This window comes from Poecilia reticulata, chromosome 4 (assembly GCF_904066995.2).
Source record: "Poecilia reticulata chromosome 4, P_reticulata-male-v2, whole genome shotgun sequence".
Taxonomy (NCBI): domain Eukaryota; kingdom Metazoa; phylum Chordata; class Actinopteri; order Cyprinodontiformes; family Poeciliidae; genus Poecilia; species Poecilia reticulata.
This window is the reverse complement of record NC_088833.1, coordinates 20,553,830-20,577,830: the sequence shown is the minus strand read 5'-3', so window position 1 is coordinate 20,577,830 and position 24,001 is coordinate 20,553,830. Positions and strand designations below refer to the sequence as shown.

At 39.0% G+C, this 24,001-nt stretch overlaps 2 protein-coding genes across 4 annotated transcripts; one reads left to right on the top strand and one right to left on the bottom strand.

Moving 5' to 3' along the window:
- Positions 1–1,490: 1,490 nt before the first annotated feature.
- mpnd (MPN domain containing) lies at positions 1,491–6,878 on the top strand. 2 transcript variants are annotated; one of them, XM_008407075.3, is made up of 13 exons: positions 1,498–1,970; positions 2,453–2,655; positions 2,731–2,952; positions 3,489–3,579; positions 3,653–3,731; positions 3,815–3,911; positions 3,996–4,068; positions 4,164–4,240; positions 4,576–4,744; positions 5,383–5,453; positions 5,584–5,673; positions 5,783–5,875; positions 5,955–6,878. In XM_008407075.3, the coding sequence occupies exons 1-13, from the start codon at positions 1,967–1,969 to the stop codon at positions 6,039–6,041; spliced, it is 1,356 nt and encodes a 451-aa protein (XP_008405297.1). In that variant the 5' UTR covers positions 1,498–1,966; the 3' UTR covers positions 6,042–6,878. The 2 variants fall into 2 exon arrangements, with proteins under 2 accessions (XP_008405298.1, XP_008405297.1); XM_008407076.3 differs by lacking the exons at positions 5,783–5,875; positions 5,955–6,878 and having other exon boundaries at positions 1,491–1,970; positions 5,383–5,502.
- A 1,036-nt stretch (positions 6,879–7,914) lies between these two features.
- Positions 7,915–22,897, bottom strand: sh3gl1b (SH3-domain GRB2-like 1b). 2 transcript variants are annotated; one of them, XM_081606457.1, is made up of 10 exons: positions 22,473–22,897; positions 17,835–17,903; positions 17,166–17,238; positions 16,934–17,077; positions 16,529–16,662; positions 16,275–16,433; positions 14,133–14,236; positions 13,844–13,977; positions 13,317–13,364; positions 7,915–10,430 (listed from the first exon to the last, which is right to left on the bottom strand). In XM_081606457.1, the coding sequence occupies exons 1-10, from the start codon at positions 22,515–22,517 to the stop codon at positions 10,237–10,239; spliced, it is 1,104 nt and encodes a 367-aa protein (XP_081462583.1). In that variant the 5' UTR covers positions 22,518–22,897; the 3' UTR covers positions 7,915–10,236. The 2 variants fall into 2 exon arrangements, with proteins under 2 accessions (XP_081462583.1, XP_008405300.1); XM_008407078.3 differs by lacking the exon at positions 13,317–13,364 and having other exon boundaries at positions 22,473–22,891.
- Between the last annotated feature and the right edge of the window lie 1,104 nt (positions 22,898–24,001).

Below are 24,001 nucleotides of genomic sequence, written 5' to 3'. Positions count from 1 at the left end.
GGTCCCACTACGGACAAGGGTGTACAGAAAACGGATGGATGGATGGATGGATGGATGGATGGATGGATGGATGGATGGATGGATGGATGGATGGATGGATGGATGGATGGATGGATGGATGGATGGATGGATGGATGGATGGATGGATGGATATTCAGTCATCTTTCTCTCAGAATTCACTCTTCTAAAAAAAAAATAAAAAAAACACGTGACAACCATGCTGCTGCGAAGTGTTTTTTTTACCTTAAAATCTATATATTTACTTAGTTTTGTTAAGATAAACAAGCTTTTTGTCATTGGTGCGGCAGTTCTTCAAACTAGGTCAAGTTTGAAGAACTCAAGCTTCCAGCACTCCTTTAAATCAGTTAACAAGGACACAAATGACAATAACAACAACCAGCTCAGTTCAAAAATCCACCTAGCGGGTTTTTCCCGTCCCGTTTACTGATTTGTCCCAACAAGCCCAATGATAGTTAGATCTTGCAATCATCGGCAAAAGTAAGCAACATGTTAAAGTTCTTGTTCCCTTAGGTTTTCATGAGAAACGTTTGCATTCCTTAAAAACATTTTAAAATAAGAAATCTTTAGAGAGAGGCAACATGCGTCCAAATGTATGAAATAACCAACGTATAAGGACAAGGTTTACCCCCAATGATTTGTTCCTGCTAAAATAATTGACAAGTTTTTCTTTATAAAAAAAAAAAATCTTATGTAGCTCTTCAAACACACATCAGTATCAATTAGAACAATTTTGAAGAAAAAAAAGAAGAAAAACAAAGGATTAAAGTAAAAACACCTCAAAGCTAAGTTTTTCCAACAGTTTTTCAGTGCCTTGTAAAACCCTTTGCACAAACATCCGCACTGTGAACACATGTTGGTGGTAGCATTACACTGTGAGGATACTTTTCTTCCACAAAACCACTGGTGAGGCTTTATGGAAACACTGGACATACCAATCCTAGAAGAAAACCTGTTAGGGAACAGACTGAAGTAAAGTTTCTCCTTCCAGCAGGACAGCAACCCTAAACAGTAAACATACAACCAGAGCAAATGTTGGTGTTGGATGTAGGGCAGCAAGGCAATGGAGGAGAAACAAGCACTTGACCAAAAGAAGTTTGCAGTTAAACAAGTTGTCAAAATGTGACAAAAGTTCAAAGGCTTCAAGGGAGTGAAAAATAATTTCAAGGCACTGTAACAACAGCCGTGGCCGACTTCAGTCTGTTCTACCAGTAGATGGGGGTATAATAGGAAGTGGAGCAGGGAAGACTCTGCGCTGGAGGTTTGCTGCCCTCCGCAGGCTGCTTCCCGGTAAATGTGCTTCTTTTTCAGAGATAAAGAACGATGTTGACGAAGGAAAGCACCGTGTAACGTTGTAACACGGGTGAGGCTTGCAATTTAACCAGGCAGTAATCATAATGTAGACACACTTTCTTGTACTTGTGAGCACCGAGACGCCTTAAGAGCGGCTTAGATACACTTTTCTTGTCGGGAAAAAAATACAAACAGCGGCCGCTTCACGTGCGCGAGCCACTTGATTTTTCCGCAGGAAACGCAGATTTACTGCGATATCTGTCGGTTTTGTTCTCATCGCACTTTAAATTAGTTATTCAGCCCCGCCATATAAGTTGCTGCTTAGTTTTTAGCAATGATAACAGCGAGGTAAATAATGGCTCGGCAGCACGTCAGACCAGCCCGTTCAGTTCAGAAGAACCAGGGAGAGTGACAAGGACGGGGAGAGGGAGAAAGAAAGGGGAGGGGAACTGACATTAAAGCAACACAACAAGGAAACTACACTGCAGAGCCACAGACGCCTTCATTTTATGTTTTTGAATAATAGCCGGAGCTAGTGAGGCGAAGTGTCTCAGTGAAAGGCAGCCCCCGGAGAGCTCCAGCTTCAAGTGTCCGGGGAGAAAGCGGCTTTTGGACCGAGCTGGATTTAAAGGCGCTCTCCGTCGCTTTCACAGGCATGGGTGAGAATAATGAAAGAGGGCTTTTAATTGTGATTCTGAGAGAAATTAACAGGGGAGGGGAAAGGAGGGGGGGAGCAGAAACGGCGTACATACAGGCCTCTTCCTGCGGACAGAGCCTTGCCCTGTAATGGGAAGTGGAAACAATAAAAGCCAGCACAGTTTAGCTGTAATTAATAAAATGCCCATTTAGATCATCTGCAGATAAACAGCGACTCTTGGGGTTGCCTCAAATGTGCTATTTATGTAGCAGCATGCTCTGCGGTAGTGCAGAGTGATAGAGGCTGCCATTACACTGAAGTCATACTCAACAATGGATCATTCCTCATGATTTAACTTTGATATGTAAGAATTTCCTACTATCAGCTTATGAATAATTTTTAAAAGTATTCATGCTTCATAACAAGGCGTGATGCTCGTTTTTGTTTTTACATGTGACCTGAGCACATTTTTTGGGTTGAACTGTTTCTGTCTTGTGTCCTCAGGATCAGAACCACCAGGTTCCCCGCAGGTGGTGGAGGATGGAGGCGAGGAGGATGAGGAGGAGCTGAGTGGAGGAGAGGAGGCAGAGTTTCGGTCCAGCTCCGGAAGGGGCTCCCTGCTGACGCGGAGGGGCATCACCCTGAGAGTGCTGCTGAAGGACGGGCTGGTGGAGCCAGGAGACGGCGTGTTGGCCATCCACTACTTGGTAATAACACACATCATCGCTTTAGAGTGAACAATATAGCCATGGATGTAACCTCATCCTCTCTCTCTTCCTCAGGGCAAGAACTTCGTTGGGGATCTGCTGAACGATGGCAAGATCCGATGGGTGGAGACGGGTCAGATCTTCAACTCGCCCAGCGCCTGGGCGACACACTGTAAGCGTCTGGTGAACCCGGCCAAGAAGTCCGGCTGCGGCTGGGCGTCCGTGCGCTACCGGGGGCAGAAGCTGGCCCAGTACAAGACCACCTGGCTGCACAAGTATCAACCCAGCGCAGACATGGTAACGAGAGACACAAGGGTCCGAGTTGAAATCAAACATCTGAATCCACATTTGGGTCTAAGTGTTTCTGAACAGTTTTAGAGTTGGTAGTTTCAGCTAATGCAACAATATGCTGTGGAGACAGTTTTTAAAATAATAAGTTACAAAAAAACCTAAGCAAAAATGTCATACTATTTATTCAGTTGGGAAGAAATTCGTAAAAGCAAGAACCATCATGTCTGTGTTGATAACCTATTGCAGCTCAAAGACGTTTTGTTAAGCATTTTTTTCTTAGCATTCTATTTTTTTCACTCACAGAATGATAAAATTTTTCCGTGTAAGATCATTCTACCTACATATTAGTTTAATTTATTCATATTCAAAAGCTTTTTATTCATCTTTACTGGGGGATTTCTGTTTTGAGACGGCAACGCAGGTTTTAGGAGGCGGGCGGGGTTGTGGAAAAAGTAATGCACGAACAGTACATAATTGGTAAGAAACTACACAATGCGATTCGTTTATCCATCTGTTTTGCTATGCATTTCTAATGATTGCAGAGCATGGTGAGTGAGGAAGATGATGACGAGGATGAGGAGGAAGGGAAGGCAGCCGTGCAGGCCGACGAGAAGAACAAGAACAACAAACCTGGTTTGCGTGGTCTCTTCTCTTCTCTCATATCTGATCTCCATTAAAAGCTGTTAACATCTTCATTTTGCTACAGACGTGATGGTTTCACGTCGAGCTGACAGGGAGAGGATTCCTGTCAGATATTGCAGCTTAGGCACCAGGGATGCAGCCAGGTACTGCCTGCTTTATATAAATTTTTTTTTTTTTAGTGTGTGTGAGACATTTGTTGGATTGCGATGTGATGCAACATCCACAGAGATCCACACACGCTTGTGGAGCTGTCGGCGTTCTCGGCCATCAACAGATTCCAGCCATTCAACGTAGCCGTCTCCAGTAATGTTCTGCTGCTAATGGTCAGTTTTCAGACACTTCCGAGCAGCATATGGATTAGTGAGAAGCTAAGTGGCAGAGTCAGATATTTGTTTGCATTTTTGCAGGACTTCCACTGTCACCTGACCACCAGTGAGGTGGTAGGGTACCTCGGAGGGCGATGGGACACAAACACACAGTGTGAGCATGACGATATTCGAAAAAATGCATGGCAGGAGGTCAAACTTTGCGTTCATCACCATAAACAATGTCTCTGTTTTTTTGTTTTTTTTTAGTGCTGACAGTCCTAAGGGCTTTCCCCTGTCGAACCAGGCTGGCAGACAGAGACACCGCGTCTGCTGTTGAAGAAGAGGTGAGACGTCAGCAAACATTACTTTTCAACATGCACTCTTATCAAACCACGGCACACATTGCTGAATGCTAACACAGCGACTGGTCTCCAAGTGGGATATTGGGCCAAAAACTGGGCTAATTAATAGAACAGAAAAATGCCAAAGACGTAGTAAAATTTTGGGAGCAGGAATGTATACCGTGTCTTTGAGGAGAAAAAAAAGTTACTTTTGCAGATTTGTTCTTTTTTTTTAATAGTCAAGTTTCCTCCTTTTATAAACTTGAATGTCTATTAAGGCAGCTGTTTTACCATGTGTTGTCAAGTTAATAAAAAGGATGCTTGCCTTTTGTTTTCAGATCTGTCAGAACCTGTTCATGCGTGGGTTGTCATTGGTGGGCTGGTACCACAGTCACCCGCGGGGTCCCGCCCTGCCGTCCCTGCAGGACATCGACTCCCAGATGGATCACCAGCTGAGGCTGCAGGGCTCCAACAACGGCTTCCAGCCCTGTCTGGGCATCATCTGTGGTCAGTAACCACTTTAGATGTGGTGTAGTTCAACGGGAACACGGCCGCTTGTTCATCTGAGATAACAGTGACTGCAGAGCCCATCAAGTGTGTTCCCTGATCTAAGACAAAAAAAATATTATGGCGTCAGCGTGGAAATTAAAACTTGAAAATGAGTCCAAGCACTCCTCCAAATTGGCTACAAAGTGGCAAAAAGGACAAATGTGGATGATTTGGAGTTATCCTCATAAACCCCTGATCTCAGTCATTTGTGGGCACAGCTGAAGAAATGTGTGCACAAGTCAGAGTTTAAAAGGCAGTTCTGCAAAAATACTGAGCAAATACATGTAAATGTCTGAATTTGAGCGTAGTATAAAACTATCTCATGATATTCAATTATTTTGATGATTCTAACTGATCTAAAACAGGAAATGTTTAGGCGGCTCTAATGTCAGACGGGCAGAGAAAAAAAAGATCATTTTATACAGTGTATGCAAATATCTATTTTTAACGCTGCTGCAAAACCCGTTTCCTCTATGGACTTGTGTTTAACTTTGCAGCTAAAGAGTGAATGAAAGCGAGTTTATTCCTGGGTAAACATTTTTTGCTTTTACTTGAGTTAAACCTAAAAATCTTAAGTTGAATTTAACCCTTTTCAGGGCCATATTACCACGGAAACCAAGGCGTGGCATCCACAATAACGCCGTTCTGGGTCGTACCGCCACCTGAGGTCGGAAACTAACTTTCACTTCTCACCTTCTTGTTTTGTGGTTTGCCATGTGAGTCTTGGTATGTTCATTCAGAAAGATAAAGACGTTGTTGCTCATGTTTTTCAAAATCGTTTCCCCTCCTGTTTGTAGCAAAGGCCTAATGACTATGGCATCCCTGTCGCTGTGGAAGTCACTTACGTGCAGGACAACTTTCTCACCAGCGACGTTCTCAACGAGATGGTACTGTTGATGCCGACCCATACATATAAAGCCAAAACTGTATGATTAAATTTTAGGTGCAGCCAGTCACAGTTAAGGGGATTCGTTATTTTTTATTTTTTCCCCACAGATGCTTCTGGTTGATTACTACAGGACGGCACCTGATCTGGTCCAGTTCAACCAGTACTGGTGTCCTGAGACAACCATGCTGGACAAGATTAAGGTAATGCCCATAGAAATCAAACAATTAACCAGTAACCCTTTATCAAAGCATATGTTTGATAATGTGTCTGTTTCTGCAGGGCTCTCTGAGTTGCCACGCCCCCAAAGACCAGGCCTACTCGCAGATCTTGGAGCATGTCTACAGCCAGCTGAGCACCACGCACTGAGGTCTGATCTGCACGCGTGACGCGATGGCCCTCCGTCTGGAGTCGCCGCGTTTCAAACGCCGTCGCTGACTTGACCCGATTCGAAGTTGAATTCTGCTTGGAAAAAATACAAAGATGGACGCCTTGGATGATCTCATGCTTGAGTGACAATTTTTATATAGCATTAAACACACTTCCAAGACTAGAACGGGTGCTAGATATGTGAACGTAGCTGCTGTTTGTGGTTGAGCTGCATTTTACAAGGATGGAATTAAAAATCTAACCAAACACGATCCAATAAAAAAAAGAAAAAAATATTTAACTGGACACTATATGGACAGAAGACCTTAGTCAAAAATGGACCTAAGTATGTACTGGCCGGTGACTTTATCTGAAGTTACACTCAGATATTAAGATATGGATGATTAGCACTGTTAAATGTCTTGTAATTGCCTTTATAGACTCAATGGGGATAGTAGTTGTGGGTATGCAGTGAATAGTAGTGTGAAACAAACACCAACAATGTATGCAATGGTATCGGTGTCTGACCTAAACACTACTTCTGCAGTAGATCCCTTTTGTACTCCTAAACTCATATTTAAGGGTTCGCATCCTCTAGTTCAATAAAACAGACGTGTTTGTGTGTTAGGTGCACTGTATCGTGAACGTCTTCTCATCAGGTTGTGTGGAACATGAGCAGTCTTTGCTAAGACAGATATTTGCTTCCTCTTGAACTGTACTGTATTTATTACTAACTGTTGACTATGTGGTTTACATGTATTCGGTCAGAGCTATGCCTTAAGCCTGCTGATTGGTGACCCACTAAGGATTAAAATATACACACTGGAACCATTTAAATATGACTTACTGCTTGTTTGTTCATTTTGTATCTATCGTTACAATACTCTGACAACGCTCTCATATTTGAAGTTTATTATGTTTAGTCGCAGCCTAAATGCGTTTGAAGAGGGTTTTTATGGGACCGACTGACTTAAAGTAGAGCATAAGTGGAAGAAAAATGCAGAATTTTCAGATTTTTCTGAACTAAATCCAAAAATGTCTTGCATTTGTAATGAAGACTTTATACTATGATGTGCCCAGTGCAATAAAAAAAGCAGAGCAGTACAAACTAAAATTGTGTTATAAAGTGGAAAGACACATCACATCTAAACTTGCAGGATAGTGCTCAAATAACCATGGCAACTGTGGAAGAGCTGCAGGGATCTAAAACTTTGACGGCATAATCAAATCCCATTTGTAGTTTACCACAAACCATGTAGGGCGTTAAGTGACACCGGCCGTAAATGTGGAAGGCGGCGCTCTTCTCTGAAACATGGTGGCAACATAAAGATGAAAGCCATGTTGCTGGGAAGATTAGATGCGTTTAAAAAGTTGCTCATTTCTGTTAAGAGGCAGCAGAGCATTTGAGACTGACTAACTTCAAACAGGGCGACTTTGAACAGACGGCTACAAAGAAATGTTTTAGATCAAAGTATGCTCATGAATGAAAGTCTATACCTAAATTCAGTAGGTGCAGACTGGAGCAACATGTAAAATCGAATGTTTGCAGATGGGGTTATTTTGTAAAGGATGGACAAAAATGTCTCTACATGTGTAAATCGGGCAGGAAAATACCACAAATAACTTGCACCTGTAATTACCATGCTTTTTTTTTTAATCACTTGGAAATTTAACTAAAAAAAAAATTATATATATATCCAAATGCATGTTTGGTTGCTCACTAAAACAGAAATCTGAAAAAAGATCAATATTTGTAGCTGGCGCATGGCAATATAACTCTGTTGAAGGGATTTGAATACTTATCCAAACCACTATTAATGTCTGAATCCAAAATGAAATACTTTCCTCTTGATTCAAACATAAAAATTCAACATTTACTTTTTTTGTCTTTTATTTTCTGTAAGAAGTTGGTAAACAGGAAATAAGAAGGAAGCACATACAAATATTGTGGTGATAAAAAAAAAATATTGCTGGTAAAATCTGTATGCGTAAACAAAACGTAAATTAAATCTAGGGTACATACAAGGTGTAATATAGGTCTACATGCAATGATTATTTGAAATGTTTTAAGGTCTCTTATATAAAAAATAACACTATAGAGATTCATTTATTGCAGCTTAAGGAGAATGTAAGACTGGTTAAACAATTACATAGCCCTTTAAGAAATTAAGTGTGACTTAAAAAAGAAAACAAAGATTTGAATATATTAAAAAAGATAGAAAACAGTTTCCATGGATCTACTGATGAAATATTTGATCAGTCTGAACATGTCCAGGAAATTGCCTGTAGTGTCATCAGTGTGCAGAAACGTGCACACATAAAAGTGCCAATGGGTAGAAAAAAAAGCAATACAACTCATTACAATGTCTGAGTAAACGGGTAAGATTTGGTTGCTCTTAGTTCCCCTTTTTGCTCTCCAAAGGCACGATCACATGCATGTTGGACTCTTGATTAATAATGTTATCATTACAGCACCTTTCATGTCCGTTAGCCTTGAACTACATACAAACATTGAGACCAGCACGGTTAGACATGTAAACGTATTGGATGAGGACCGCACACAGACACAGAAGAGTCAGGCAGCTGAAAGGAGACGAAAGGGACGAAATAAGACACAAAACACTGAAAACGATTAAAAAGCACAGAATTGACATTCACAATTAGAACTCCACAGACAACCTTTACAATTCAAAGATAAATCGTTTGGCAACCATCTGTGGCTTAAATTCATCCAAACGAACAGCGGTTTAAAAATCGTGCCAATTCCCTCGATGTTTTCCCTTTTAAATATTCCTCATTCTCACACACCGAGCTGTGAATGTTGGGTAAGACTCCACCGGCGGATCTGGACGGTTCAGAACAAGAAGCCAGCCCTGTTCGAACAGTCAGCCAGAGACAATAACACATCTATCATGTCCAGCGTACAGAATAACAGGTTCAGACTATGATCGGATTCACATTCTCTGAGACATGAGGACAGACAGCAAGAGCAGGACAGTTAGTGGTGAATATAAAAGACTAGCTCGCTGCCAGCAGCGTCATCTATTCAGGCACTGCATTATGTTACGTGGTGCCAAGTACAGGGCTCAAAAAGGCCTTAAAAAGGAAAAAAAAAAAGATTAACATGCTTCGATAAGGTCAAAAACTACACAAATACATGCCTGTGTTATAGGATTATTGGCGGAACAACCATTTACACTAAAATTAATGTTTCTATTGCATTTTTACAGACTTTTTTGGCTCTGCCTCCTTATTTAAACAAACTGACAAAAAGGTGCAACCTCTGCATTTACCTTTGGGTCTGTGTATAATGATAGAGAATGTCTGTAATATGTTAATCTCATCTGAAGCCCAAGGTGCAGTTACATTTCAGATTCCTGAAAATGGTGAAGGCATCGCAACGGAAACACTGAAAGTAAAGGTAACTACTGTTAAATATGTCAGCTGCTGAACAGCCACTTGAAACGAACAACAAAAAATAAAAAATAAAAAAATTAAATTAGGCCAAAATTTTAAAACAGTCCAAATGTGATTATTTGCCAATAAGCTTCTTTTTGTAACACAGCTACTGCAACAATATCTGTTCATGGGTAATATCAATTTAGTGGAGGTGCAAGTAATTCTCTGCCAGGCCAGAAGGTGGCGTCAAGGTTTGCACTGCAGTACTCTGATGGAATCACAAATATTTTCTGTTTTGCAATGATACTATTCAGTCAAGTTCTCATGAGAGTCACTGTGAGGTTTGAGCTACAAAGCTACTCTAGGTTGAAGGTTGATCACCTTCCTGTGTCACAGAGACTGCAGTTACACAAAAACAACGACAAGGATCTGTGAATCCACTTATGGTAATAAGGGAACTCAAAATCATTTCTGTCACCTAATTGTGATGAAAAATGTATTGCTAATCTATTTGTCAACAGTTAGTCCCCAGGAAATTCTTGCTTACTGTCAGATGCACGATAAAAATGGTTTGTCTCAGTCCTAGTCTGGCTGCTTTTTACTTTTCTGTGGAAAAAGTTGGTGTTCTGCTTTGATATCACATCCAGATCTTGTGTTTACAAAAAAGTGCTCACTCCTGGTGATGGCGATGAAGCTCAAAGTGAAAATGAAACCCTTGTAGACTGTCTCATGTCTTCACTGGTCTTCTTCACCACACTGTTTACACGTCTCGACTTCTCTTAGCGCTTTCGTTGTTTTAGTGTGGCAACGGAACGAGGACCTCCACGTAGTTGAGAGGGAAGAATCCCGACTGGCCATTTAGCATGCCCTCATACCAGTTTTCATCGATTTGATTGGTCAGGATGATGATGTCGCCTTCGTGGAAGCCCAGCTCTCCCTCGTTCTCTGGATCAAAGTCGTACAGGGCCTTACAGCTCGGCTGCTCTGGGGCTGGTAGGGACAGCAAAGAAGAAAAGATGAGAATTACAGAGAAAAACAAACGGTCCCAAAGTAGATCCAGTTATGAAAGAATTGAGTCACACGGCACATCTTTAGCAGGATATTTAAACTTTTGATGCTAGTGTAACATTAACACGGTTTTCAAACAAGTTAAGGAGATCTGCCAGGAAGAATCTGAGCATAAACATTCCTGAAAACCAGATTTCTGCCCCTGTTCTCTTCACTCTCTCTCTCCGTCTCTGTGACCTCACGCAGATCAGCGGCGATTTACACACAGACAGACTAGGCCTTTTTTTTTTTTTTTTTTTTTGCAGCTGAACAATTTTCTCATTGTATCACGTTCACTCAACACGCTGCCGGGCAGGCTAGAGACGGGGAGAGTTTGGTCACTCACTCATTCACTCAATACAGTATCAGCTCACAGGGGCAGAAAAATAACACTTAATACTAGAGAAGACAGACAACTTTAGGGAGGTGTTGACACACATTTACAATAACAAGCATGTGTAATAGGTGTTTCAGCTCATCAATTTAAAAAAAAGAAGAAAAATGGGATCAACTTTGAAAACATTTGGAACTATTTGATACTAAATGGGAAAAGTTAATACATTGCTAGATATGACGGATCATTTTTCATCATGCAAGTCTCTAAGTAACAATCCCGTTAAGTCATGCTTTGCTTTAGATAAAACACAAAACCAAAGGAAACACGAGTGGAGTCTTAAAAATATGTCAAACGGGGAACTTAGAGAGTTCCCAGGTTAAAACATTTGCATTAACACAGAAATTACTAATCAGATCAAAACAAATTTTCCGATTAAACATTAATGACATCATTCTTGCACAGTTGGACTTAAAAAAATCTGGAAATTATTTAGCATAATGTACGACTTATGGTTATAACTAGACAATGTTCTCACTGTTCTCCAAGAGCTTCAGGGTATCAGCTATGTAAGGTCAACAACGTATAGGAATTACGAGAGGTTTAAATCCCTGCCACAGGCCAAATGTACTACCAATAAGGGCATGCAAATGCCTCAGGCTCATAATATCCTGCCAAATATTGCCTTGTGATTGTAATATTACGAAGCCTGATGTTTATATGACAACTGTAAAACAGTATGCTGTGCAGCTCTATTGAACAGGATACCAGGCTAAGAACATCACGATCCTGTGTGGCTGCTGATTATATTTTGGCTCATTTTAATGTGAAAGTAAGGTTAATTGACAGTTGCTACACACTTAGATGCTAAAATCTACACAAATAGTAACATTTCCATATGTAGAAATAGATGTGAATATTGGCAAGATTAAATTTAAAGTTTTAACCAAGAGGTCAAGTTTTTCAGCTGTCCGGTGTCAATGAACAAACAGTCTGTCTGCTGTGGAGCGAGAACTCTGCTATAACAATAAGTTACAAAACGCCACTGCAGAACTAAAATTTAGCTCCAAATTTTGAGGGAGAAATTTAATCCCGATGTGGCAGCAGATGGGTTTGCTCAGAGGAACAGGGGAAACAGAGCAAATCTGTAGCTGACATGGAAACGAAAACACAGACGGATCACTGCAATTCTCATTTATCATGATTATTATTATTATTATTATTATTATTATCACATTTTCAATATGTGCAATATCACAATCTGGGTACAGTACTTGAGCTATAGCATTTCAGGCACCATGCATTCAAACTCTTCTTGCTAACAATGTATTTTTCACTTGGAAAATCTTTTACTGTCCACAGCTGATGTAGAGCTTGGTGACCAGCATGCAAAAGTTTAAAGAGTGGAAAAGGAATGATGATTAGAGGAGGGAGAAACATCTGCATTGCAATCGAAATTGCAATGCAGATGAACAATAACATTACGCAGTTATGTTTTCCTAAACTTGTGCAATCATAATTCCTTTCACCAATTTTGTGAAGTCCCCACTTACCCATTTTGGTCAATTCCAAATTTCTTTAAAAACTACTAACAAAACCATTTTCTTCCCCCCACATGAAACAATGAGTTTCTCAGAAACAGCTCAAAGATACGAATATGTCTCTTTTTACTCTACCGTAGCTCTTTGTGCAACAAATAAACCAAATTACCAAAAATTACAGGATACAAAAAACTGAGTGATCATCGCTGACTCAGTTTTATTATACTTTGCTCAAAAGTGCAGCATTTTGGAAAACATCCACTTCAACGAGCTGCACTCAAACTAAATAACAGATGTATCCAACTTTATATTTGGGAAGAGAAAAGCTCTGATGTAGTGTTATGTGTTGGCTGGTTAATCCTTTCAATCATTAATTTTAACTACAGAGTAGCCTCAGGCAGCCTCTCTGTCACAAATTACTATTTGTATTAAACGCCTTATTTTTATATGCTCGGCTTCACGCAGTGGGTGGGAGAGCAGTCTGTGTTACAGCTCTGACGTTATAAAAACAGAGGACAAATATTCAGACAGAAATGGTAATGCAACATTAATATATTAGATGCAAAACTAAGCAGCGGCAAATGACTAAGAAGAGATATTTTGGTCAATTTTAACCGTTGCCCCCCCAAAATCAGACAGCAATATAATATTTGAAAATTGAGTGCTAACATTAATAGAACAAAAGTAGGTAACTAGATTTATAAAACGTAATAAAAATCACACTTTGTTGAAGTCTAGTTTTGCGTCCAAAGGATAGGATGAGAAGTTAAAGCAAAACCAAACACTTGCTAAACAAGAGACATAAAGAAAACACACCACTGATAAGAAGCATCTATTTCCTGAAAATCTAATCAGAATGTTACTCGTGCGCGCGCGCACACAAACACACACACACACACACACACACACGCACCATTCCAAGGTTGCAACTTGGACATGTAGTCGGTGACTCACACAATCCTAGCTTCCGAACGGACAATGTTGCAAAGAGAAAGGACCGTTCTGCTGATGTCACAGGAAAGAGGAACAAGGTCAGTGGGAGAAAAGCCAGCCAGATAACAGGGTGGGACAGAGTCACTAACTTCTCACATCGACATTGGTCAACAGCTAAGTGATGTCACCTCAACATCCAAAAAGTCAAACATTCATAAAAGCCTTCATCAGACTAGAGGAGTAAAAAAAAAAAGGCGAGAGGAATTTCTCTATTTTCTTTTGGCCTCATGGTATTTATTAGTTGCAGTTGTTGAGCAATCATGTTGGCAACATTCAGAGTGTTTCTGTAAGATTTCAGGGAACTTTATTAAAGGCACAGTGCGCTGATGCAATCATCTTTTTTAGTTTATAGAAACAGCTGGAGGCCTCGTTATTGCTGGAACTTCAGGAAAGCAGATCTTTTTACAGATATAACCAGTCACACTTCACAGAGGTTTTGAAATCTGAAGCAGGTAATGAGTTTACCGATTTTGTAATCTGCGTCTAACCTGAGTTGCGGGAGGGAGGAGGCGCCACTGAAGATGTATAACCTCCGTTGGAGTGGTTGTTCTCGCCGAAGTCAAAGATAGGTTTGGGTTTCGGTGTGTACTCTCGTCTTGGCCGAGACTGAGCTTCAGTCATCCTGTTTAAAAAGACATCGGAAACAATCCTTATAAATGAATTAGCTTAAAATTCTACTGTGCATATTTGGAGCAACTCAGAGCAGAGACGACAGTCACTTGAAGAAAAAGAGTCGTTTTGCCTTTGTGCATCTTTTGATTCGATTTCTGCACCAACCTTTCTTGCAGTTTATCGGAGAGCTCCTCCAGCACTTGGACGGCTTGTTTGTGGTACTGAAGTTGAGACTCAACGAGAGATGAAAGCTGGCTCACCTGCTCTATCTGCACACACAAACAAACATGCCGTAAAAGACACGTAGACTCCTGTTGCCGAGTTTATGCAATAGCATAAGTCATTTTAAGAGATAAACAGACCAAACATGAAAACAACAGGTTCAAAAGCAACAGTATCTTCCCACATTCGGAATTAAATTAAATTCAGACAAATGTAAGCTAATGTTATCTTGCACAGCTATTTTTATTTTAATTTTATTTTTTTCTTTGCATAGGGAGAAGTGTTTATGCAACAAATGCTGCAAACTAGCATTTTAATAGCCAAAACTAACTTGCAATGGCAGGCCTGTAATTATTTCCATTCATAGGAGGAGCTATGGGTCTGGGGAGCAACTTTCAGCGAATGTTAGATTATCAATTACGTAGCACAAGGTGATGAAACCAAAAATGATGCATTTTTGCCATTCAAACTATTACACTATTAATTGCAACAAAATATGCTCCAGTTTTTAAGAGCTTAGGATAACATCATAGGAAGTCTGAAGATCAAAACTTAACTTTCAGAAAACAGAATTACTAATACAGACGTTGTAAGACATTCCCACTCCCTGACAGAAAGAAAGCTCAAATTAAGAGTCCCAATCAGCATTTTCAAAGAATCACTGTGAGTCTCTATGACTAAACTGGTATCCTAATTTCTGTTATTGGTGTAACGTTTGTTATTTTATGGAAAACACACTCACAGGTGCATTTTGTATTGCCAACGTTGTCATTAGCTAGAAAGTTTGCAGACTGAATTAAGAGGGGAAAAAAGACAAAAAAAAAACGCTGGCAGAAACAACATTTGAGGAAGTCAGATTTCTACAGCATGAAACAACCAAGAGAAGCTGTGGTGGCTAAAACGTAGGATAGAAGGAGAAGTGCAGATACAGCTTGTTTTGAAGACTTGGTGACTGAAATATAACTAAATCTCCCTAGAGCTGCAGGTGTATGTTTGGACTAGACCCTTAGATAGAAGGTGACCAGCCTGCAGGATGTTCTGTTCAGAGCAATAAGCACAGAAAAATTGGGAGATAAAAGTGACTTGATGTTTCTCTAATAACACAACTTTGTTTGTGTGCTAATCTTTTTTCGGGACATATCCATGTATTTATTGCTTAGATTTACTTAATTTCAGTGAAAAATCTATGAAAGTGTTATTTAAAATCTAATAGAAAGCCTCAATGTACCATACATAACAAGCTTGTCCAGGTAGACGGTGTTATTGTACACTTCTGTATATTTTTAGGAGGCTTAATAATAAAAAAAAGGAGATCTGCCCCAAACCCACTGCAGAGTTAGTTATGTAGGACAAAAATCAGAACGCTAAAGTAGGGCATAAATTGTAGTGTGTCATTTGGCTGCACTTTAAAGCCACCGAATTTTCAAGCATACAGATAGTATTGATTTGGTGAAAATTAATGTTGCATGAAATTGAGACTGTGAATTTGGAGACTAAACAAAAGACATGACATATACTATCACATGTATGGACTCCTTAAATTCAGCCATTTACAAGTCTTAAGTATCTGACTCTTCCAAGTGTTGTGACACTGCCTGATAGGTAAAACGATCACAGGTAAACCACTAAATACTACAGTTAGTCCCTGTGCAGAGTGGAGATGTTTGGTTGAGTTTTATAGCTCTAATGAGCAGAGTTCATGTTTACCCTGTGGGTGTGTTTGACGAAACACCATAAAGGAGAGAAGAAAAAACATAAACTTTCACAGAGTAGCAAATGATTTGATGACACAAATAAAGTTCAGGTTTCCGTGAATCTGGGAAATTATCCACAGTAAATACCAAAGTACAATAAGTAAACAACATAATGATATAAACATTTCTGTGAGAAGCCAAACCTCTGCTACTTCAACAAGTATTTTACTTCCTTCTACAGTAATTTGAGAAACTCGAGTAGAAGGATGACTAAAATGGGTAAATAAAACAGCTCAGAAAAAAAAAAAAAAAAACTAAACTTCTGGATGTGGTTACAAGCTCAGTTGTATTAAAAATAAAACCAGACAGTTTAACTGTGGGAAGTGCTTACATCAGTCTCCAGCAGGTTGTACATGCTGGTCTCAGCCACTTCCTTTGACTCATGAAACTTCTCCAGGGCCTGTCGAACTTCCTCATCTGGAATCTTGCCCTGACGCTTCTTCTTGTAGTCGTAATCCAGCCGACGGCCTTCGAGCTTCTTCAGATGGTGCTGATTGGGGTCACAGTAACAGCTTAGTTGCCAGTGCATTTTGTCAAAAGAACTTTTTTAATGCAATATTTTATGTCAAAAGCATATTTTTTTACCTGAATCTCTCTGAGGTCCTTGTCACTCAGACTTTGTAATGGATCAATAAAGTTCTGTTTTACGTCGATGTCTAGAGAGTCCTTCACTTCTGCTAACCGCTTCATGGCCTCTCCTACATCCACTAGAGCAGCGCCTGGAACACAAAGACATTTAAGAGTAAACATAATTTGTAATATTATATGACAAACACTCAGTTCAACCTTTAAGGTGTAAATAAATAAATCTCCAATGCATGGATGTGAAAAAGAATAGACAAAAAGAACCTGATATACATTGTGTGAATAGCTTCCATGCAACTCGGAAACATTTAATAACCAGATGCATCTACTTGGTACACTATGGAAGTTATAAATAAAAACTGCTGAGGATTCACAACAAAAAACAAGGACATCTACACATCTCACCAAAGTTAGTGTCTTCTCCAAGTTCCCTTCCATACTTGGCCATGCACTCTCCTAGCAGGCCTTCAGCCTGAGGATAACCTGGGTTCTTCACCTGACCACGAATCTTTGACATGGTGTTCAACATGGACAGTTTGGCCCGTGACGCTTTAGAGGTAAAATGAAGAGGAAATTACTTCAACAGAAGCGTTAAGAATTGCACAGATAGATCAATGGCAGCAGTTTGTTTTCGAACCTGGGTTGGGCTGAAGGTACTCCGATGTTTTGGAGATCACCTCCACTACTGCTTTACTGGTCACATCAACTTTCTGCAAAAGCACAGCAGGTAAAACGTCATGTTGCATCTGTTATTTTCCAAATTCAACAAGGAGATAATCTTTACTTAGATGTATACAAATGCTAGTCATACTACAAACAAGAGTAATGTTTGCAGTGATCCATGACCTCCAAAGTTATTTTTTCTAAGTATTTTTTTTCCCTTTTTTTTTTTCTAGAACACACAGGATATGTGGGAAGAAGAAAACCAAACATTTCAGAATTTTTTCCACTATTATGTCCCTAACCTGCTTGTTGTGTCTGGCTTACAATGGAAAATCCAACAGATATCAGAAAAGGAGCAAAGATTACATTAACAATGTAGAAATTGTGTTTAATGCAAAAAGTTCAGTTTGCCTTTTTTTTTTCTTTTTTTTTTTTTACATTTTCAGTTCTGTTGACAATTACACTTTATAGACTTATCCAAAGCCTAAACTTAAAAAAAAAAAACAACAAAAAAAAAAAACAACTGCATCAATCAGCAACATTTGCATTGAATGTCCTATTTTTCCCATAAAAAAGTACAAAATCTGCTTGTGTGCTGTGTAAAATCACAACTTTGACGTATTCTCTGTGACATATCTCATACCCGTTCCAGGTCTCTGAAGTCATCATCTAGTTTGGTTCCTTCTGCGCCACCAACTTTCTCACTTACCATCTACAGGGGGAAAGATTGGGGGACAGAAAGAAAGAGTCATGGGAAAGGATGAGACGTGACAAAACAAAGTGCAAATTTAGTAATACCACACATGCGGCTTTGATCTCAGAAGAAAAAAGGCGGAAGTGCATTATGAATATCCAAATAGTGGCTTTTCAACATTTGCATCAGTGATGCACAGTTCAATGTGTGAAACCTTTTATCGGAGTAGCAAAACCCGTGAAACAAAATGACATGTGTAAAAAAAAAAAGAAAAAAAAAGGAAAAAGGAGTCTTTAACCAGTTAACTTAGATACTTTTATCTCTAACATGTAGCATCTTAAAGACATTCTCGTATGATTCTCTTTAAGTAAATTATAAAACAACCTTGTAGTGTAAAACAGAAATAAAAGCCTCAGCTACAGACAGCTGTGTCCGAATTTCCCCTGACGCATCACTCTTTTGATTTAAGTTTCAAATCTGTTCAGCAAAAATATGCCCCAAAATCCTCCCCGTAGTTTGCTTAACTTTCTGCAATAGAGCTACATCACAATACATTTTAAAACAGTGCGAAACACACAAACAGCAGCTTGCAACAGATCTTTTTTACTCTTTTTTTACAACGCCAGTGTTAACATTAAAATTTCCTCTCCTGCAGGAAACAATTCAAGCTGTACAAATACTGAAGTCAAGCTGAGTCTGTGAACAGGAAATATAACGCTGAACAACACCTGTACTCTGCACAATGTGGTTTACATTTTCCATAGCACCAGAGTAAATGTAAAACAGGCAGAAATACAATTTTAAAAACACCTTTACCTGTTGGTAAAAATATATACAAAGATAAACTGTTTAAGCGCCATTTGGATTTCAATAATCTTCTCCTTGGAGGAAATGTTTTCAGTAGGATCTACCAAGCACTATTTTAAGATGTGAACAAACTCTAGTGTTGAATAGTTTAACGTAAACATCCAGTTCATAGTTTAAGACGTAATGTTCACTTTCTTAGATTTAATTTAATCGTCTTTACAGAGAGAGAAACATTTCGTTTGTTCATTTACTATGCAACTCAAAGATGTGACCTCTGGGCGCTAACTGAACAAATATTTAAAACTTTCAGCTTTGGTCACATGGTTTAACATAGTGATTTAAGATTTCTTCCACCTTAAATTGTAAAAATATTTTTTTCAAAACAAGAGTGCCCTATGCTGATATCTTCAATCAGCTCCGCTGTATGTATTTCTGCTGTGTGCAGGCAGCACATGACCGGAGACCTGAGGGATTCAGTCAGATTGTGAAGCTGCAAGGGAAACTGAGTCAAATTATTACTCGTATGCAAACAAAAGCCATAAAACGCAGCACAAAAGTTCTATTGTTGCCGTTTTGGTATAAACAAACCAAAGAGCTGCAAAGAGAGATTAGTGTCTAACAGGAATCTTTTTCATCTTTATAACTGTGTATTATCCAAATACTTCTCCCTTATCGCAAAGCATCAAATTTTGTTTCCTTTTTTCAGTTGACAAAACCTGCAAAGCTGATTTCTACACAGAGAGAGCTGACACATCAGGAAAACCAAAACCCCTTCAGTGGTTTAAAGCTCACAAACAATAAACTAAGGAAATAACTACAGCATGCATTATGCTATCCACATTGAAGTTATGATATGCAAAACGAGGAGTTTGGAGTGCAGAGTACGAAAACAAAACAGGAGCGCGGGAGCGGCGAAATAAAATCAGACTTTTAAAGTCGATGCTAAAAAGGACAGAGCTCTGCCAACATAGCACCTGAGAAAACTAGATGTCAGGAGGAAATTACTCAGCTGACCACGTGTTCAAAAGCTCTGGTGTGTCCAGACACACAGCGGCATTTTCAGGTTGATAAAAAGCTGACTTCCATTCCTTCGGTAGGCTTCCTGCACTCTGGTGAAAACATGAGCCTTCTAAAATGTTTAAGTCAGGGCCATTCGGCTAGTGGAAAATAAGATGTCGTTATTGTGGTATTTTTGGTGTGCCGTGAAACCAGGTCATTTTCAGCTCTCGGAAAAGTCTCCGGTTTCAGCCAGAGCTGTGACCATGGACGGCGCCATTGTTTTGACAAATGTGTTGATAAGAGACCGAAGCTGTGTCCATCTCAACGTTATCTCTGTGTGGAGGATCAGTAAATACACAAATAAACCAAGGTGACCTTTCCATCTCCACTCATTGCTTTGGCAGCAACACATTTAAATTTCAAATTTTAACACCCTTCTAGGAAGCAGGGTAAATCATTAATGATCTCTTCAGTCTGCAGAGACAAAGGAACGACTCCAAACAGCTAGTCAATGTGGATTATAAATAACATTGAAAAAGGTGCATACTTTCCAACATTATGCTTTTTTAAAATACATTCTGTAAAAAAAAAAAAGAATAGATACACTACATCCCATCAATTTCGCTGATGTGAACTTTAAATGCTCAGATAAAAGCTGAGTAATTTCAAGCTAAAACATTCTTTCCTTTTTCAGATTCAGAAAATCTATAAGGCTCTCCGTCTGCATAAATCAGATTTCTTAAACCGATGAAAAATGTTTGATTCCCACAAAAATGCCCACAAACTGTTTTTTAGGACCTTTTATATTCATCCTATGCTGTCGCTCTATTTAAGACCCTCAGGTTTTAGCACACAGAGAATGAATTTGTCACTAGCAAACTTTCCACAATGTCGTCAAGTTAAACATATCAGTGTCGAATCTAAAGGTTGGAACACTGGGAAATTACTCATGTCAGGTAACAACAGATTTAAGAAGCAAACTTAATGTAAAAAAAAAATCAAAGGTGTTTCAATTAATTTGTAGGATGTTAAAAATATAATAAAAAATACAAGAACACGAAACATAACGGAAAGACCTCTTCAATATTCTCAACATTTGCATAATCTACAAATCCCTGTCATCACGGCTGCCCTGCATCTGTAGCATGCCATCACACTACAACCTGCACCTGTCGGGAATGATTAGACAATAAAAAGCAATCAGAGGATTACATTACAAATATCATTCCTGCAAACCGACTTAATCCTAAATCAGATCCACACACCACCCACTAATCTAGACTAATCCTTTCAGATTGAACAGAGGTTTAGCTCTTAGCATGATCGACATCACACAATACAAAGAAGAAAGAAATTGCAACGTGTGTGCCACTCTTCTGCAACTCATCATGTCGTTAATGCATACATTTATACAAGAAAATTCAGTGTAATGCAACAGAAATTACAGCTTTTCTCAGGTTAACGTCAGAATCATTAAATCTGAGTAACCAAAATGATTTACTGTTAAATCTTAAAGCCTGCCATAAAAAACGTACTCTAAGCTTTATGTATATCAACAATTTCATATTCTGTGACAAATTATACTGTTTAACCAGTATATTTCCATCACTGATTTATCCATTAGAATTTTCTACCAGTATATTGTTTCACCCTTGAGAGACATTTCAGGTTTGACATTTATTGCTTAAAAAAAATGTAAAGACAGTGAAAGACTGGAAAAAAAAAATAAGACAACCTATAAGCATATATATAATTTCCACAGCCAACTTTCCTCCTGTGAATAAAATCTGAGCTATGTGGAGTGCTATTGCCTTGCACGGAGTTTTGGCAAGAAAAGCCGCTGCAATGCAGTGAAATAAAGAGAAAGCACACACTGTCCACCTTCCCATCGCTGCATCCATCCTTTGGATCAATTCTCATGCAAGGACCTACTTTATCTCTTTTTCTGCTAATCCTTTTTACTACAGCCTGTCCTGCCCTACACGACAGCCTCTAAATCACAATATTTCCCCTGTACTAAGGGATCTGGTTTTGTTCCTGACAGGAAGCTGGGGCAGAAACCAAATGTCTTTCCTGCTTAGATCAGCAGGGGTAGGAAGAAAAGAAAAAAAAAAAATAATCTTTTTAAACAGTCTCCTCCCATGACTGGGAGAGATGCCCCAAATTAAAAACATTCACATTAAAGCTGAGACAAGAAAACTAACGTAGATTTTCATGTGTAATGGAAGGAAAAGCAAGTTTTTTTCCCCCAGTCAGACACACTAAACAGAATTCGAAATGGGATATTTGTGTTTTGAATATGTTGATACATTCGAGAAAATGTTTTACTACTTACAAAGCAGTCATAAAAACACATTTTCATGGATCAACCCTCGGAGAGTTACATTGCTGTTTTTACGATGTTGTTTTCTCTTTTTACAACATGACTCTGCCTTCAGCAAACACATCCAAGATTCCCCAGTTTGCTTACCTACATAATCTGAATTGTTGCATTTTGTAAAAAAAAAAAAAATGTATATATTTACAGGGCACACTCGACATTTTTAACGCGTTATTAACCAGTCCAATTGACGTGTAAGTGACTTTTACTAAATGTACGGTAAAATGAAGAGAGAAAATGAAAAGCAATTTAAACGTTTTCACCCACTAAAACAACAAGTTGTCAAAAACATCCACCGTTATATGAACGAAGCGGCGTTAGCTTCACTTTGTTTGTTAGCTCAGAATGCTACATGCACCTAGCTAGCTGCTAACGGTAACGGTTAGAAAAGTTTTGCAAACCTGACTGGCTTTATAAAACTGCTTCTTCAAACCCGCCACAGACATGTTGAAACCCGTCTGTCGTCTGCACTTCTACTGTCGGAGGTGTAAACAGGTCACAATGTAGGAAAAAAAGTTAACGTTACAGTTTGTCAGAAAATGGGCCAGTGCAAAAAAAAAAAAGAGCAAACGTTTCGGGGGGAATCATAGGTCTGCTGATCCGTCACTCCAAGTCGGGACACGCCAACTGACCACGTCCACAGTGAGAGTGGGTGCTGCCACACAGAGCGGGGCAGAAACGATAAAAAACAAAAAAAAACAAGAAAGAAACAAAATTCTAATTTATTAGTCTAAACTCGCAGTCTGCGTTTACATCTTCTCTAAATCTCTGTCAAACACTAAAAATATTGATTTAACTGTGTAAATGACGGCGACGCAATGTTTTCAATAAATGAAACCACATTGCCCTCTGCTGGATGCACGAGTAAGCACCAGTACTGAGGCTGCGGAACAGTAATAAAAGCACTTTAAGAATAATAATAAAAAAGCTTCAACTAAATATAACAACTACTAGTACTATTAATAGTAATAACAATGCTCTTGGTGGCTGTAATTATAGTCGTATTATGAGTTTTGTTCTCATTATCAATTTATTTATTAATTAGTTAATATTACATATTTTAAACAGCCAGCTTAATATGTAAATGCTACATTCTGTGTTATTTAATACAACAATTTAAACCTTGATTACCTAGGAACCACAGGATCTGAATAATTCAGATTTTATTTATATATTTTTTTCAAATATGCTCATAAATTATTCTTATCCTTCATCTTATCATTATTATTGTCTGCACAGTGGAACAGTTGGTTGCTCTGATGTCTTGGTCCTGGGCCTAAGTTCTTTCTCCATTAATCTTGCATGTTCTCTGTGTGGATTCTCTCTGGGTACTCTTGCTTCCTTTCCTACCTAAGGACATGTCTGGTAGGTCAATAGGTCTCTCTAAATTGTATTAGGCAAGTGTGTGTGTGTGTGTGTGTGTGTGTGTGTGTGTTATTGTACTTGACACATTGTAAGGACTATTTTCCAAACATATTATGAGGACCCACTGCACAAGCGTTGCCCAATCACAGGTCCCACGAGAAGACGTGTTGTTTCTGGGTTAAGTTTGTGGTTGGAAATCATCTTTAAAGTGTACAGCATAGAAATGAATCCTATTTGTTAATTTATTCATTCTTTTCACATATTCACATATTTTAGATAGTTGTGGTTTTTTAAAGGAAATGCTCTTTATTGTTTTCCAGACCTACTGAAACAATTTTTATTTACAAATCTACATTTTCTTTAAACCTGAACTTTAGTGCTGATTACAGTTTCTGCCAAGCTTAACATCTAACAAACTTAAGAATGCCACAAGCTTCCCACACTTAAAGAACTAGTTTGAGCTTTCTAGTTTTAGCTGTTAAAGGTCTTTCTGTCATCATATATTTCCAGGATCTTGTAAAATGTTATTGTCAGAGTTTAACGCTGTTATGGACAAACACAACAA